Source organism: Lagenorhynchus albirostris, chromosome 5, assembly GCF_949774975.1.
Source record: "Lagenorhynchus albirostris chromosome 5, mLagAlb1.1, whole genome shotgun sequence".
Lineage (NCBI taxonomy): Eukaryota > Metazoa > Chordata > Mammalia > Artiodactyla > Delphinidae > Lagenorhynchus > Lagenorhynchus albirostris.
Genome location: NC_083099.1, coordinates 116,768,463 through 116,787,660, shown reverse-complemented (window position 1 = coordinate 116,787,660; position 19,198 = coordinate 116,768,463). Strand labels below are relative to the sequence as shown.

General features: G+C 36.3%; 1 protein-coding gene across 1 annotated transcript in view; it reads left to right on the top strand.

Moving 5' to 3' along the window:
* The window catches only part of SAMSN1 (SAM domain, SH3 domain and nuclear localization signals 1), a 217,368-nt gene that overhangs the window by 103,683 nt on the left and 94,487 nt on the right, over window positions 1-19,198 (top strand). The window contains exons 3-4 of the mRNA XM_060149064.1: window positions 2,566-2,697; window positions 18,587-18,624. Coding sequence (XP_060005047.1) covers window positions 2,575-2,697; window positions 18,587-18,624 — 161 coding nt within the window. The 5' untranslated portion in view covers window positions 2,566-2,574. The remainder of the gene's footprint in view (window positions 1-2,565; window positions 2,698-18,586; window positions 18,625-19,198) is intronic.

The window sequence follows — 19,198 nt, the reverse complement described above, 5'->3', positions numbered from 1 at the left end:
TATAATGGCAGGCATCCTAGTTTTGTTTCTAACATTCATTTAATTACCTTTAATTGCATCTTCCTGAGGTTTTTGATAAATAACTCTAATGAGGTTGAGGAAGTCCTTCTTTTCCCAGTTTGCTGAGATTTTATCAAGGATGAATAATAATAAATCTTTCAAATGCCTTAGAATATTTATTGAAATTATAAGCTTTCTTTTAAACACGTTACAGTATATTTAAATATTGAAACATCTTATATTCCTGTATTAAACACTAACTGGCCATGGTATATTTTAAAATACATTACTAAATTTAATTTTGTTAACACTACATTTAGGATTTCTTAAAACTATAAGTAAAATTAGTTCATAGTTTTCTTGAAATGACGAGAAATATCTGTCATTTTATTTTTCTAGAATTCCTATTAATCTGATGTTGTAATGCCTCAAAACGTCCTCCACACTTTTACCCGAATATTTCATGTGTTTTCTATTTATCCTTTTATGCTGCACCCTGGGTGAACTCCTCAGCATTTGCTAATTCTTTTGAGAGGTCCAGAGTTCATCCCAATTTTTGATTATTTAACACAAATTTCTATGATTACGTTATTCATTTTCAAGACTTTTTAATTATTTAGTGTTTGTTTCCTTTCTGCCTGTTTTGGTTTCATCATAGGTTATTTATTTTTAATTGTATATTCCGTTTTTATTTAGCTCTGTGAAGATGATAAATATTGTTCCTGAAATTATTTTTCATCCATTTGATGATTTTAATTTCATCTGGAATGGAAATGGCTTTATTTTCAGATTGTCAATTCAGTTGACTCTCTTTCTCAGCATTCGAGCCCTTCCTGTGTTTTGGCTAATGTTGAACGATAACTCTTTTTCTCGTCTCTCTCTGTGTGTCTCTTCTCTGTCTCTCCCTCTCCCACTCCTCTCCCTTTCACCTCCATCCTCCCCTCTCTCTCTCTTCTCTCCTTCCTGGCCTCTGTACCTTTCTCCATTTGGTTGTAAGGCATAAATCTCCAGTCTCTCCGAGGCCCCAGTTAAGAACCAAGGCTTACATTGCTGGTCCAGGGGTCTCATCCCAAGGTGATATTTGATGTATTACTGATCCATCACCGAGCCAGCTGGCAGCTTGTTTCTGATCTCAGTGTACCAGCAGCATTGTTGAATTTGCTTTTCTGACCTACAGCTTCCTAGAAGCAAGATCCCCAGCAGCTATGGGTAGGAGATATTCTCAACCTCTTTTCATAGCTGTGGGTACTGCTGCAGCCCATGGATTTCAGCACTGAGTTTGCTTTATGTGGAGGAAAGCTATTACACATTACACCACCAGGCCCAAGGTCCATCAAGGCTGCCCGTTTGTGGGTGGACAACTAACAGGTCCAAAGCTTAACTTCCATTCACCACTTTGTGCTTCTGTTAGGTTTTTGGTTTCCCTACATGTTTAGGTATTTAGAGCACAAATGTCTTAGGGCTTACTTAAGTCTTTCAGATTTTCCCAATAATTTGCCATGTGTTTGGAGCAGAAGTTACTTGAACTATGGAACTGTAGAACACACTGGTTGAAATTTTTAAAGGTAGACAATGTGAATACAATTCAATCTTAGCTTTGCTTGTATCTTAATAAAATATATTTTTAAAGATAAGAACATTTTCAGTGCAACACTCATTGTTTAAAGCAAAAAACTTTTTCATAATCCAGCAGACCTTTGTTTTGATGCCACCATTATCAGCCTCCCCAGTTACTATGTCTAGAAATTTTCAATATATTAAGTGTATACCTCTTTCCCTTAAGATTGTTTCCAGATGACGCCATAACTAGACCAATTCTGTCTTAAAAGGAAAAAAAACATAAGAAGCCAATTCAGTTAAGTTTGCTTCCCAAGTACAAAGGGGATTTAACACAGAGTTTACAATGGTTTTAAATGCAAACTCATACATTTTAAAATTCATTATTCCATGAAAATATAAAAACAAATGAACAATTTTATTTATTAAGATAAATACTGTAAAACATTAATATGAATGCCTTTATTGTACTTGTGAAATACTTTTGCTGTTTCAAAGCAAACACTGTATTCATTTCATCCTGAGAGTTCCTCTGTAAGGTGGATAAAACTGCAGCTTTACAGTTGAGGAAGCTGAAGTACAACAGATTGTGTTTCTTATACAAGGACATGTACTAATTAGTACTAATTAGTACCCTAATTAGAGGGATACATATAACTAAAACCTATGACCTGACACCCAACACAGTTTATTGGTGTCCAAATAGGTCTTTATTTAGTACCTCGAACTTTATGTCTTCATCATGCTTCTTGAGAAATTGCCACATTTTGTGCATGGCTCCCCAACACTTAGAGTTTTGTTTGAATTCCTGGCTCTGTAATAAGTGCTAAGAATGCCTCTCTTTACTGTCTTGTTCACTGTTGAACACTGGCATACCATAAACTCGTAATCCCAATGCACGGGATCATTTAGATGGGGTACTGTATAAAGGTGGGTAGATGGCTAGATGACTTTTCAATGAAAATTATCATTTTATTTTTCCTTGACTCAGAAATCTCTTTATTCCAGGAGGGCTCTATGGACAGCTTATATGAGCCAGTCCCAGAACAACAACCTCACCAAGAGGGAACTTCTGGTAGAACTGATTCTCTTTTCCCACCCTCTGGGGAAAATGGAAACTTACACAACAATCTCTTCATGGTGAGTGAACCTTGAATGGATCACCTCTTCTCTATTATATATTTAGAATCACTTGCTTAATGAAATCTGTTAATACAGCAAAAAGACCCTGTTTTCAGAAAGTTCTTCATTTACTTTTAGTTTCTGCTTTGCTCTTCACTGTGTCTCTTACATGATTTTGGCTTATTAGTATGAACTACCATTTACAAAGTGTGTATTAGGTGATTATGTAACTTAAATCACTTAAACAAAAGCAACCTTATGACAAAGAAATAATTGTATTGTTTTCTAGATGAGGAAATTGCAGGAGAGAAATACAACATAATTTGTTAAAGACTATAAACCATTAAGTGTTAAATCTGGCAAGTAAATATATATATGCCTGCATCAGCAGTTTACTGGTAAACCAGGTTTTTGGGGTGGATGCGGGGAACCTGAGATTTGTATAATAGCATTTGCCAGTTTCCATGGTGTGAATGCTCCTACCATGGTTGATTTCAAGCTACCAATGGTTGAATTACAGGCTTACAATACCTGAATATTTAATTATTCATTCTCTCTAGTGTCAACTCCAGCACTCCTCTGGCTGCTTTAAAGTCTGTGCTAACCACTTTACTGAGCTGCTTCTTAAATTTATGGACACACACCATCAACTTACTTACAAAATATTGAGTATTACTAGAATGCAAAGGCAAATGGTTTTTGTGAATTATATTTATAATTACTAGAGGCATAGAGTTCTCCGTGCTCAGCAAAGTTGACTCTGTTCCTGTTTTACAGTGCAGGCTGTTTTCTTAGTCAGTTGTGCTGTATTTGTGTTAATCCCATTCTAATAAACTTACGTGGCTTCTATTGTGACTTAGGACAATACAAAAGATCCTACGTCTGCAGCAAATAAAGAACTTCTCTATACTTGTAGATTTAGATGCCACCTCTTACCCTTGCAATCACACATTTCCCCAATAACAAAAAATAATATTAACGACACTAGATGATGTTATATATGAAATTATCTGTGTTGATCCTTACAATAAACCTTTACAGAGGTTTAGAAATGTTGAGAAAGGCTAAATAACTTTCCCAGTTAAAAAGAGGATGACCCAGGATTCAAACCCAGATATTTTTTTGCTCTAGAGAAAGGGTTAGAGTAAAATACCTTCGAGTTTTGTACTTACCTATACAGCTACCAGTTTTATTCTTCGGGGACATTGAAAACTTCTTATTTTCCCAACTTCCAGAATGTTTCTGTTTCCCAGAAACTTAGATCAACTGAAAGGTAATGTACTGTAAGTTAGTAAACAAGTTCAATAATAAGTCTCAGTAAGTAAATATAATTTTAAAAATGTAGTGCAGTGGAAACTCTTCCCTCAACTCCATATACTTTTTAATACCCAGAAGATATTGATGTTGACAGATATGTTTAAGAGGAAGCAGCAATACATTTTACATCTTAATGTGAGAGACAGAGAGAGACCATTTACAGTGATACTGTCAATTGACATTGCAGAATGTTTGGAAGCATTTTTACGCTACAATTAAAAAGAAAAATTGAACAGGCTGAAAAGCCTGAAGATATTTCCTTAAACACGTGAGTTTAATAAGTATGCATGAAAAATAAACAAGTTCATGGCCAACCAGTCTAATAGGATTGTTATCAAACTTCATCTACACTGCAAAAGTAGATGAGAATAATAAAAATATGATTTAAATTGCTACAGCTCTCTCTCTTTCTGTCTGTATATTTCTGTCTTTCTGCATATATAATTAAATACTGAGGTATATATATATATATATACATTTTATATATACATATATAATATATATACTCACTAATTTTAAAATATATACATATATACAAACATAAATGTGTGTGTGTGTGTATATATATATATATATATATATACTGAAAAACAACTGGTTCAATTATTGATTCTACTATTCAATTGGTGAATTATACCAGTTGTATCAAATTATCATTGGTACCTACTTTATTCCTAATTAAAATGATTCCACAGCTTGGATAAAAGAAGGTTAATCTTTTAATAATGAAATTTAGTGATTTAGAACTTTCCTCCTGACTTTCCATCTAAGCCTCTGAAGAATGGATGCTTTTTTTCTCCTACTTTCACTCCTCACTTTCCTTTTTTTTTTTTTTCAAGGAAAAAACGATTTGGACCAGTTTTAATAGAATTGGAAATAGATTCTTCTTTTGGATTAATGTTCTGAAAATACTATGAAAACATCCCTAAAGTTAATGGAGTTATTCCTCAAGTTCCGAGAGTCCTCAGCCCAAATGTATTTGTAATTTTAATTTTACTGGAAAGGAGAGGTGCTCTCAAACTTAAACTCTTTACACCCAACCCGACAGCATATCTAGTTGTTACAGTGGAAATTTGTAACCCATACTAAAAATGTCACTTGCCCCATGAATTGAAAAGAAAAACCAAAATGAAAAAAGAGTCCTAGGCTTCTTGGCTTCCCTTAAAGCTATTTATTTATGCATACTTATTAGGAGTTTGCTGTGTGGAAAACACCATGTTAATCAAAATGAGGAGTTACACAGGTGGACGGAAGACGCTCCAGAGTCCCAAAGCAGATGATCAGTTGTGGACCAACTGCACAATTAAGGATAGAGAAGGCATTTAAGGGAAAGAAGTTAATGTTGGGATTTTAAATGAAGAACATCAAAAATATCTAGTTTACATTTTAATTGCAGTTCTAGGAGGGATTGGTAAGGGAGAGCTGGTCTAAAGAGAAATTGATTTAAAATGAGACTTTATTAAATTTCATAAAGATAAATAATAAGAGATCCACTTATAATATATGGCAAAGCCAGAGAGTTTTGGAGGTCTTCTGCCAAAAAAAAAAAAAAAAAAAAACTAGCTATAAAGTTTGACAGAGCGAATGATCATGCAACTAAATAAACATGCTGAAAGAAAATAGACTAACATACTAGCCTCACTGGAGATCGACTACTTTATCATTACATTGGTTAAAATGTAGGCTGTTACTCCTGATCCTCTACCTATTTTAGCACCTCTTTATTATGTCTGAAGCTAATAAAGGATCTTGAATTAGAAAAAAAGTAAGAACATAAAATGTTTGTACCTCTGCCAATTGCGGTTAACAGGATCAAGCCTGAATTATCAGGCTTGCCATCTATATTGATTGAAGTTAGCAAATAATTGTCAATTTTCCACTTCATTTTGTATCTCATAAATTAAATTGGTAAGATATTTGAACCTTTTCAAAAATGAGCTTAAATGTGGAACAGGGGAAATGTCTCTATTACTTGTATGTTGCACAAATATTCATTCAATGACTACTGAATGAATGGATCAGTGAAGGCTCATTAATCAAACTAAGGAAAGTCTTAATAATGCAGAATGTATGATGCAGTGTCATACGTGAGCCCTGGAGCTGGGCAGATATGAATTCTCATTCTAGCTCTGCACTTACAGCTATTTGACTTGGGAAAGTTGCTTAAATTCTCTAGACCTCAGTGTCCTCTTCGTAAAATGAGGAGAACAATCCTAGGTATGGATTCAGCTTAGTTCAGTTTCAGAGAAGAGCATTCCTTCTTGCTACTGAGCACCGGGGTTAGAAGGGCAAATATGTCACTGTAGAGCTGCGGCTAGAACTACTGCCCCAGGTGGCCTGTGTGTGTACTGCCCATGAGCTAAGAACAGCTTTTACATTAAAGCAATTTTTTTAAAACAAAAATAGAGAAGACCATGCCATAGAAACTGTATATGGCCCGCAGAGCCTAAAATATTTCTATCTGACTTTTCAGGGAAAAAGTTTGCTGACCCAGGGAGTGACATTTTTAAAAAGAGAAACAGGTGGACATTTATTTAATAATGTATTTAAGCAAGTATATCTAAAAGGTTATTCTTTCAACATGTAATTATTATAAAAAGTTAATTTTATATATATATATATATATATATATATATTTTTTTTTTTTTTTTGCCATACGCGAGCCTCTCACTGTTGTGGCCTCTCCCGTTGCGGAGCACAGGCTCCGGACGCGCAGCCTCAGCGGCCATGGCTCACGGGCCCAGCCGCTCCGCGGCATGTGGGATCTTCCCGGACCGGGGCACGAACCCGTGTCCCCTGCATCGGCAGGCGGACTCTCAACCACTGCGCCACCAGGGAAGCCCGTGGTGTGTATCTTATATATCTCAATTCAGATGCTAAAGTTTCAATGGTTAAAGTGAATCCTGCTCCTAATGAAACAATAAAAATTGTGTATTTTTTGACCCAGCTTCAATTTCGAAATTAAGATTAAATTAAATTAAAATTTAGTTCTTCGATCGGACCAACCAAATATCAATTGCTCAATAGCCACATACCGCCAGAAATGGCTACAATGTTGGACAGCATAGAATTAGAGGCTTGAATTTGCTGGTGATGTTGAGGCATCAGAGTAATCAGATAATATAAATCCCCTACTTTACTTATAAAAGTATATATAAGTATATATATATAAGTATACTTATAAAAGAAATATAAAGTATAAAAATACTTGAAGATAAACAGTTATATACTTTTAGGAAGAGACAAGACCAGAGGGAACAAGTGTATTAACCAATGAGGAGGCTGAGATTAATGACTTGTCTGAAATGAGGGATGGAGTCAAGACTGCAGCTCTGGCTTCCCAAATACTAATGTTCTTTGGCCTTTCTGTCCCAAGCATGTGTGTGTGTGTGTGTGTGTTATGCATGTACGTCTATGCAAGACTTAGAGAGAGTAGGAGAGGCTGAGTGTGAGAACATGTTTTGGGGAGATGAGAAGTGAAGAGGAGGGGAAGATAGGAAGATAAAGAATCCAACCTTTTTATATGCACCTTAAATACAATCTGATATATATATATATATGTATGTGTGTATATATAAATATATATGTATATATAGGACATAGAGAGAGAACTTGAGATGGGCAATGAAGTTAATAAACTTGAGTTTTATTCCGGCTCCCCAGGTAGCTGAGAACTGTGTATCCTTGAGAATGTTTTTGAACTTCTCTAACCCTAAGTTTTCTGAGGAATAGAATATGGATAAAAATGTCTGTCTCTTGGTTTGTAGTGAGGATCAAATGTTAAAACAAACGTTAAGCACCTGGCAAAATGCATGTTAATGTTCATTTTCCTTCCTTTAATTTGATATCCTTGATTAAATGACTTTAAGTCAAACTCTCATTTGAGCTTGGATGTCGTTTTAAAATAACTGTTCAAAATAATTTGTAATCAACACTCCTTACCTAAAAGCATTGATTTTTACCAGGCTGGACAAGAAGAAGCAACAGGATTTATTGTTGCGTGCATTAGAAAACCCAAGATTTTAATCTCCACAAATTGCCTCAAATCATGAACACCCAGTTTGAGTGCAATGTTTGACATTCATTCCTAGATTTCCTTCCATGTGTAAATAACAGTAAACAAGAAAATCTATCACGGTGGCTCTTGTTAGCCTAATTTATAATTCAGGTGCTGGTTTTTTTTGTGGGGGTCCATTTTAACTTAAATATTTTAAAATGCAAGTTTAATTTTTTAATGTACTCACATTCATCAACATTCTGCACTGAAAAAAGCACTGGAGAAATCAATTAAATTGTTCCCAGCTACCAGATGTTAATAAGAGCATAATATTCATATTTTTATGAATATGTTTTAAAGACATAGTTTTAAAGACAAATGATACAATACATGTCTAACAGTTGGTTAGAGCTCAGCACTAATGAGGCCAAGGTCAAGGGTTTAATCCCTTCTTGGCCAGTTAGTTTTGCTCTTCTCCATAGCCACTGGCAGGATCTATGACCCAGCCTGCCATCTTGGCTGTGAACACCACTGATCATTAAGGAATCTGGGTTGGAGGATGAGGCAGCACCGGCACAAAACCATTACCCGCTATCGGAAGAGCGACTGAAGGGAAGAACAACCCAGCTGATCAGTAGTTTATCTGCCCACGAAGATTTTCCTTCACTATAATCAGTCTTCAGGCGACTAGTGCAATTCTCGGCTCTCAACTTAGGAGAATTTATGGGGCAATGGTAAGGACCTTAAGAGAGAAAACTGAGGTCTTGCCCTGGCTTTGTTCCTAAATAGCACTGAATAAGTCATTACACTATCTGGTTCTCTGTTTCCACCTCTATAAGATAATAAGGTTAGACTAGATGGTCTCCAAGGTCCCTTGCTGCTCTAAAATGGTTCCATGTGTACACTTTAAATTTTTTGGGAAGAGGGAGTGTTTTCTAACCTAAAACACAATTATTCTCCTTTTGGAACTGTGGAAGGCAGACTTTTAAGATGGCCTCTAATGAACCCTCTTGTATAAATCAGGGCTCTGTAGAGAAATAGAACTGATAGGATGAGGATATATAGAAAGAGAAATTTATTTTAAGGAATTGGCTCATTGGCTCCAATATGGAGGCTGGCAGGTCTGAAATTTGGAGGGCAAGCCAAAAGGTAGTCTAGAGGCAGAATCCCTCTTCCTTGGGGGGCTACAGTTTTTTTGTCTTAAGACCTTCAACTATGGAGATGAGGTCCAGCCACATTATACAAAGTAATCTGCTTTACTCAAAGTCTACTGACTTAAATGATAATTTCACTTGGTGTTTGACCAAATACCTGAGTTGTGTGGCCAAACCAAGGTGACACATAAAATTCACCATCACATCTGCCTCTGGTATTTACGTCTTTATGTAATACTCACCTTTCTTTGTGTGAGACTTGATTCCAATAGAATTTGGCAAAGGTGATAGGAAGTCACTTCCGTGATTAAGTTATAAAAGACTATAACTTCTGTCTTGCAAGAGGACTGTCTCCATTGCTTTCTTGCTTGCACGTTATGGTGAAGCAAGATCCCATCTAGAAGAGGCCCAGGTGAGCAGCATTCAGCCTACAACCAGCAAGGAACAGTGGCCTTCATTCAACAGACTTCAGAAAACTGAATGCTGCCAACAATCACTGAGTGAGCTTGGAAGAGGATACTCTTCCCAGCTAAGCCTTTAGATGAAACCTCATACCTTTGGGCCAATAACTTGACTGCAAGCCTGAATCAGAGGACCCATTTAAGTCATACCCATATTCTTGACACACAGAACCTGTGAGATAATCCATGTATATTGTTTTAAGGCATTCCATTTTGGAGTAATAGATTGAATAGCAATAGATAACTAATACAGGACCTAAAATTAACCTGATAAGTTATTGATCAGGATTAATTTGAAGATAACCAAATCCATGTTAGCTAATTTAAGCAGAAAGAAATGGATTACAGCTTAAAGAAATCTCAGAATTGTTGGGAGGCTGAAGATAGATACTCTAGCCGAGCTTGCAGAAATTACTGAGAAGCACACTACAAAACTTGCCACCCCCAAGAGCTGTTCTGCCACCAGCAGGAATGGTCCAAATCAAGAAGCTACTATCATAGCAGTAGGCTCCAGAACCACACTATCTCTGCTGAGATTTGCTACGTTAAAAATGGATGCCCACACCTTATCTTTTCTCCCATTTAGTCAGTTTTGAATCAGTGTCTTAAGTTTGCCCGTGTGATGGATAAGACCTAAGCCACATATCTCATCCTAGTAACAATGGGAGTCCTTTCTCTCTCTCTCCCTCCCTCCCTCTCTCTTTCTTTCTTTCTCTTTCTCTTTTCTCTTTTTTTCTCTCTCTCTTTGCTTCTTTCCTTCCTGCTCTCCTTCCATCCTTCACTTCTCCTTCTCTTTCTCCCTTCTTCTTCTTCTTCCTCCTTCTTCTGCACATTGATTTTAGGTTTAGTGAATGACAGTTGTCAACTACAGTAGAAATATGTATATCAAAAATATCTAGAGAATAAAATAAGACACTATGTAATTAAATGCTGTATTATAAGTATCAAGCCCAACTTCTACAATATTTCTCAGAAGGAATTTCAAAAAAAAATAATGTAATAGTCAGGAGCACAACATTTGAGGGTCAAATAAACTTTATAAAAATGCCAGCTTTGAAATTTACTAGCTACATGATCTTGGACAAGTTCCTTAAATTCTTTAAGCCCAGTTTCTTCTCCTATAAAATGAGGAAACTGCTTGTTACTCTCATTCATTATTTGAGAATAAAAAGTGACAGTGCAATTAACATTATTAGCACAGTGGCAGGCACAAAGTAAATGATCAATAATGTGTTATGACTAAGAACATGATAGTGGTTTGTGGTTTAACGGTGCAAGTTCAGTGGAGAAGGTGAGATTTAAGCTGGGTTTGTAAAGGAAGAACTACAGCTTAAAATGGTGAAAGGAGGGCTTCCCTGGTGGCGCAGTTGTTGAGAGTCCGCCTGCCGATGCAGGGGACACGGGTTCGTGCCCCGGTCCGGGAAGATCCCACATGCCGAGGAGCAGCTGGGCCCATGAACCATGGCCGCTGAGCCTGCGCGTCCAGAGCCTGTGCTCCGCAACGGGAGAGGTCACAACAGTGAGAGGCCCGCGTACCGCAAAAAAAAAAAAAAAAAAAAAAAAAAATGGTGAAAGGAAGGTAAGACATTATCCCTGAACATTGTCCTAACATCTTCCAGAAAAGGCCTTAAAAATCACTTAGAGCCAAGTGTCTTATAAGCGGATAAATGGACACTGAAATGTGACATATCTTAGAATAAGATAAGTATTCTAAGAATACTTATCTTATGTGTAAGATAAGATACTTATCTTATGTGTAAGTAATGAAGTCATGGTAGGTGACTCCCAGGTTGGTATTCTAAACACTCAGCTGCATTTCTTACTTGCCTCCAAACTAGTAAAATCGGGAGTTCTTTTGTTCTGTCTCCATATTAACGTCAGGATTGACATAGCTATGAATAACATAGACACTAAAGGAAGAAAATGAGACTAACAATGGCATCCCATAAGCTAGGTCTTCATCAAACTATAAACAAGAGGAGTCAGTGTCAAAACAGTGCATGTAACCCTTTTCTTGATTTCTAGATTGTGAAATGACTCATAACAAGTTGACATATAAAACATAGATCACCTTCATTAAAAACACTGCACTTTTCTTTCATTTTTATTTTTTACCCATTATATCTACGATCACATACAGCTATTCTTCTGCCACCAATTCATATGTGAACACTTTCTGTTGGTTTTAATTAGTTTCCTCCCTTAAATAGAAACTTATGTTAAAATAAAATAAAATCAATAGATTGAGGTTAATTATGCCCTATCCTCTTTTTTATTTCCTAAGTTCATGATATAATTACTAATTGAATCTAAGGAAAGCCATGCTTATCTCTTTATTCATGTTTTAAAGAAAAAGCTGTAAAGCAAAAAAGCCCATTCCCATTTTAATTTTCTCTTAAAACCTTTTGTCATTCCTACTGACTTTGGATTGAAATATTGTAGATAAGGAAACATGGATTGTTTTTACTGGAAGAGATTTTCAAGTTCCTGTTCACTAACCTTCATACTATTGATGTAGAGACAGTTCTGAGAGGGTTCTTGGAACTGGCCCAGTTTAGTAGCAGACCTGGGAAATCAAGCCAGGTTCTGGAGTGCCAGTTCGGTGCTTTTCCACTGTAAGGATGGAAGTTGATTTTTTTTTTTTTTTTTTTTTGTGCTGTACGCGGGCCTCTCAGTGCTGTGGCCTCTCCCATTGCGGAGCACAGGCTCCGGACGCGCAGGCCCAGCGGCCATGGCTCACGGGCCCAGCCGCTCCGCGGCACGTGGGATCCTCCCGGACCGGGGCACGAACCTGTGTCCCCTGCATCGGCAGGCGGACTCCCAACCACTGCACCACCAGGGAAGCCCGGAAGTTGATATTTTTACCCATCTTATTTCCTATCACACTTCTTGCAAGTTTGTTTGGTTTGCTTTTGTTCCATTTGTGGCTATGAGGATTAAATAAAATAATGATATAAGTGGCAGGTAACATGAAATCTAAACATTAGTTGTCTTTCCCCTTTCTAAAACCTTGTGTAAATATAATTTCATAAGTCAGAACACATTTAAGGCTACTTAAGAAAGTTCTAAAAAATGATAAAAATGAACTTATTTACAAAACAGAAACAGACTCACAGACTTAAAGAATGAAATTATGGTTACCAGGGGGGAAGGGTGGGAGGGAGGGGTAGACTGGGAATTTGGGATCGACATGTACACACTGCTTTATTTAAAATAAAATGCCTTTCCATGAAAAAAAATGGAAGTCTGGAAAAGAATCTTTTTGAAAAGGAAGAACCTTTTATAATGCAAATAACCATCCTCTAAGTATCCTATTTTGCCATCCTGGATATTTATAACACTGTGAGAGGAGTTTGTTAGTTCAGGATTGATAGAAAGCTCACTTGGCACACCAGTAGACGAATGACAAAGTTCTATTTAATTTACTAACTCTGTCCCTCATGGATTAGATACAGTACCCGTGCACTCTCCAGGCACTACAAGCTATAAGGTCTGCCCTGAGATGATGAGCCTTGTTGGGATGCCATACACCACCTGCTTCTCTTGGGGAAATCAGAATTCATTAGCGTATAGGGTTATTACTCTTTGACAGGAGCTGGTGGGCTGGCAAGAAAGTCTACTTTTCCCATCACAATGAGCTGAGGTTGCTTCTGCTGCTTCTTCTTTGTTGTATTCTCATAGGGGGATAAAATCTGTTTTCCCTGAGAACCATAATTTTATTACAGTAATATACTGGGGGGCCTCCAATGTGCAGTCTCTCATCTAAATTCAAAGATTCCTGAAGTGCCCCTTGTTTTTTTTTTTGCAGTACGCGGGCCTCTCACTGCTGTTAACCAACAAAGACATACTGTATAGCACAGGGAACTATACTCAATATTTTGTAATAACCTATAAAGGAAAAGAATCTAAAAAAGATTCTTACATATATATTCTTTAGTTATATACATAACTAAATATAACTGAATCACTGTGCTGTACACCTAAAATACATTGTAAATCAACTATATTTCAATTAAAAAAAAGAATTATGTGCAAAAAATACTGAATTATTTGTATTAGTACTTTGATAAAAGTGTGCTTTCTGAGCTTTTTGTTTAGTAGTGGCATATAGTATTTCATTTCTCTAGCCACTCTCTCTTCTGGCCAACAGTTCGTTTGTGGGATCTCTGATCTAGATGACAGGTAGATTTTGTATCTGTGTAGTCAAGTATTGAAGTAGCATTGTGTACTCATTAAGGCATCAGGCATAAAATCCCAGTTTTACCACTTACTAGTTATGTGACCTTAGGCAAGAATTTGACTGCTCTGTGCCTCAGTTTATTCATGTGTAAATTGAAGACACATAACTGTATAAACCTCACGGGATTGTTGGGAGGATTAAATGAATTACTCCACGTAAAGCATTTGGAAGTGTGCTTGATAATCCATAAGTGTTCTGCCATTATTACTTCGCAAATGTGTTAAATCAAGAAATTAGAAAAGCTATAAAAGTCTTGTCATTCTTAGTAACTTGCTTTAACCACCTGGGCTCAAACTAGCTATATTGACTAACATTTCTCTTTGTGGTGTGATCTATTTGATAATTTAGGAGACTTCTTCATGTGATTTTTCTCCACATGTTTGTAATCAGGTGTAGAGACAGGATGGAGGACCTCATAGGTGGCAGGACTCCCTCACATGGGTGATGGTTTGTTATCCAGCACACAAACTTCCTCCTTGTTTTGAGAACCGAGCTGAAAGCTGGGTATACGTTTTTTCATCTCTCTGGTGGCTTTTCAGTGCACTGCAAAATTAGCCCACTTTATTAAATTTGAAGCATCATAAGCATCCTCTTTCCAGATGTCTATTCGAATTTTTTTAAAGGGAAATTCTGTGAATTTCCCTTTCTTTTTTTGAACATCTGTGGGAACTTTATTGAAGCCTAAGAGGTTAAGAAATGTCCAGACATAAGCTCATTCAGTTTGGATGTGGCATTCTTGGAATCACAGTATTTTGATATTAGTTAAAATAATTTTAGTTATGCAAGTGAATTATCTTTATTCTTGCAAGAGAATGAGTTGAATAAAATAGAAACTGGGTTAGCTTATTTGAATAAGAAGTTATATGTATGTATGTTTATGTGTGTGTGTTTGTATTTATGTTCAATTCTTACCTTATTATCAGAATTCCATGTAATCATTAATGAATAATTAATCTAATGAGAAATAACATCTGTAAGTATCTTCAGTGTGTTTGGAATCATGTAAGGATTTTATAAAGGCTAGCTCATTTAATCTTCAAAATTAGGAAAATCATGGAATCCAACAGGATCCTGAGAGCAGCGGTCATTGATGGTGGATATTTGAGAGAAGAGCCACTTGTAATTCTTTTTTGACTCTAAAAGAGTGTTTGGTACATAACAGATGCTCAATAAATGTTTGTTGAATGAACTATAAATCTATGAATGAATGAATTATATGATTCTAAAGAATACATTAGAATGAAAAATATGAGTAACATTTAACCAAGGTAAAGCACTGTATGTATGACCCTAGACATGTCAATTTACCATCTGGGACCTCAATTTATTCATTTGCAAATCAAAGGTCAGATCTCATCAGCTCTTCAGTCTTAAAAATTCACCATGGAATTTACACCATCATTTACTGTCAGTCATTATTCTCTGTGCAGAAATACCTTTCACATTTCCATTAGCTGGTCAACAACAACTCCTGACATATTCTTCACTTCATTTTTCCTTTTGACTTTGTGATTTGAAAGTAAGATTTAAAAACGAATAACACAAGAAACAGGCACATATTAGACTCAATCCCAAAGGACAGTCAACTGTAACCACTGCATAAGAATAGAAATATGGCAGTTGGTATCCAAAATTTCTCTATTCTTTTAAATGACACCTTCTCTCTCTTCATTTCTAATTGTTTTTAAATTTTCCTTAATTTGACCTAGTTTCATAGTTATGTGAAAATGCTTTGCTCCTAGAGCCTACTCTCATCTACTTGAAAAATAACATAGGTTGGACATATTCTTTAGTTTCTACTGGCCCATTTATAATAATTTGTCTACATTTCATATTTTTTTATTTTCCTAAAAATTGCCAAGGATAACAATTAAATTAAGCCACAAGCTCCCTAGTGAATGAAAGGTAAGACTAATGATTAGTGCTTGACTTAGGGGATAATGAAGGCTAACAGGAGCAAGTTTTAGCTGGTATTTATGGCAAGTGTCAAATTAATGGACTAGACAGAATGATTTCACTGACTCTCTGAAATGGTATTTTCCTTTTGTAGTTCAGTGTATCACGCGTGTACCGCACACACACACACACACACACAGATATAGTTCTAAAAATAAAGCTATGTATAGTCATTCTTAACTTGCCCCTCCAGAAATAAAGAACCTAGGGTCTGAACTCCAAAGTACATGACAGTCTGCTTATGTAAGCAGACTGCTTGGTACAAGAAGTACTAAAAATTGCTTAACCAGTTCAGTAGTCATCTACAATTAAGCAACACCCAGGGAACAGAAGTCTTATTCTTATAAGTAGATGTTGCCCTATTTGAGTAATCCCTTTCCTTCATATAATCACACCTGAGACTGAATTTAGGGTGCTTGACTCTCCCTCCCCTCTTGTAGGAAGAAGGTTACCTAAGGAGAACTACATTAACTCTCTCATCTTAATAAGGATTCGAAAGAAGTTTTAGCTCAAAATCTTTTTCAAAGTATTCATTACAAGAAAACTCTTTAATAAAAGATCCCCAAACCTAAGCTGATTCATTACAAGCAAATGTTGGATGACCCGGATTCCAGTAAAATAGAACAAAGTAGATAGTCCCTAGAGAATGTTGTGACAACGTATGTTCTAAAAATAACCAGTCTCCATCTATGGTCTTATGAAATTCTTTCAAGTCTTGGTCCAGATGTCTCTAAACCTCAGCTCAGAAGCTAATTGTGTCCCTTTCACTACAATCAGTAACTACACATATTTAACCAGTTTTGGTCCAACATCTGATTTTATTAACTTAGCTAAGGCTTCACCCAGCTGAAGCAAGAGGCTGTGCTTGAATAATATGCCCTCTGCCCCAATTCAAACACTTGGGGCTCAATTGCACACAAGTTTTGTGTCATCTGGAATTAAATCTCTTTGGTAGCAAAACACAATGAATTATTGATATAATAAGTGGATTCAAAAAGTACTATGATTCAAATGATAACAAATACAAAAGATATCTAATGTTTCCTATCTTTCTTATTTCAAATCCATCTTCTGTACTGCTTAACTCTGGACCAGACACCTTTCCTCTTTATACTCAAAAGAGGTAGAATTATTTTGAAGAGTGCAAGATTCACAATCCAAAGAAATTTATCTAAACTCACATAACAAATTAATGAGACTCATGACAATGGATTCTGATTATTGAGACATAACTGGCCCAAACTGCATAGATTATGGGAACATGGAGTTTGCTCCTTCCTAGCTACATTCCAAATATGTATGACAGGAAAATGCTACTACAAAGATGGGTGGCCATCCCCTTTCCTGATGACCCTCACAAAGCTTGTGTGTCCTCTGATTGTGGTGAAAAGGATACAGTTAGCTTCCGGACTGAGGTTTGGAGACTTCTAGACCAGACTGAAAAAATTTCATAAAAAGACCATGGTTAGAGATTGATTATTTTTAGGACCCCTGATGACAAAGCACAGAGAATCGAAGGAGTGATCAATCTAACCATTAAGTCCTCAAAGTCTGTTGATATCCCAATTCACCTCAGGGCTTGGTTCGTGACTCCCACATTTTTACCTTCACCCCCACATCTCTTCTATAAGACGTTGTCCTCTGGGTGATCCACAGGCATCTTAACTTGGCAAAACTTGTTTCTCAAGTTGGGGACTGATTATTTCAGTACATGGGTTTTCAGTTCTACCCAACAACGTGAAATAGGTAATGCAAATTGTCTTTGAAGTTAAATCTTGATAAAAACACAATAAGGGTTTGAGAAAGGTCCCCCTCAGTTACTATGTAGGGGAAAGTTTCTCCTGAATTTTACAGTGCTCAGACTAATACTGTCAACTATTGGAATAATAAAACCAGCTTTGAGTAACATCTGCAAAAAGAATACTGAATCACTATGCTGTATACTTGAAACTAATGTAATATTGTAAGTCAACCATACTTTAATTTAAAAAAAAAACAACTTTCCTTTTTCTGATTTTTGTTCACCACTCCTTCCAGCCTTTGCTTTTCTCACTACGTGGAATATTGGTCTCAATGTCCTTTACTACACAAATTCCTACCTCGCCAAACAAAACCCTTCAGAACATGGTCTGTTGCCTATCTTATAGTAGGTGTTCAAAAAACACTGAACATCAAAAACATAAATGGTTTTTGAATGAAGGAGTGGATGAATGAGAAAGAGAATCTGAAGAGTTCTTAAAGGCGCCTGGAAGCAGTTTAAGCTCTTTCGAGGATGGTGAAAGATGTGGCAACATATTTCTTCTGCCAGAGTATAAGGGATTTTACATAGCATCAGCAGCTCGGAAGAAAAAGGTCAGATGAATCACAGGTGTATTTCAACACACTTAGGGTATTGTAATAGGCTACTTTCCATCTTTCTTAAAGGAAGGTAATGTAATTAACATACTCTGGTGTGTGTCTCTCCCCCTGGTCTTGGTGGGTTGAAGGGGGATATAAACTTGAGGCTACAAGGATTTAATTACAGGTTTTTGTTTAAAAGACTTGCTCACTAACTGTCACGGACTTACAATAAGGTAAACATTTATCAAAGTTACAAAGACAAAGAGAAAAAAGTAAAAACTAGAAGCAAGATTCTACTAAGTAAATTACTAAAATACAGTCATTTTACTAGGAAAAGGCAAAATGAACTGCATTTGGATTATACTCAAAGATAAACTATACTTGAATTCTCTGATTTCTTGGGGTAGTATTATTTTATTTTACTTTTTATTTTATTTTACAGGAAGTTTCTCATTTTGAGAATGCAAAACCAGAAAGAAAGTAAGTCAAATTTACTTTGAAAACTTTATGTTCTCTTAGATCTACAATGTTGAATGGACTATTTTAGTGGGTTTCCTGTCAAAGTGCTTTTTTAAAAATCGTCATGTACAAATCTAGGTATGCTTTACCCTGCTAACATTTATGTTTATGCTTATGCTTAGGAAACTTGTGTTGTGACATTCCTGTAGACAGGGATGTGAAAATTAAATTTTCAGAAGAAACATGTGTCTAAACTAGGCTCAGATTAAAGTGGAAGCCTACTGGAAAACATGTTTCTATCGGTGAACTATTAATCTTCTGGAGTTCTTCTAATCCAAATAAAAATGTGTTTGCAAAGAGATTTGGGTTATTTAGGTCAGGCTTGGCTTTATATTCAGCACATCAAGCTGCCAGAGGACGTGACACACACATGTTGCATAAGGTAATGGGATTTTTAACTAATAAGCAGGAAATACATAGCAGCAGGAAGTTGGTTTATGGGGAAATTTCCAGATTGGTTGCTGATGATACAGAAGAACGGCTTCCTTGCACTCTGGAATGGTCTGAGACAAAATTGTTAACATGTGGAGTTCTT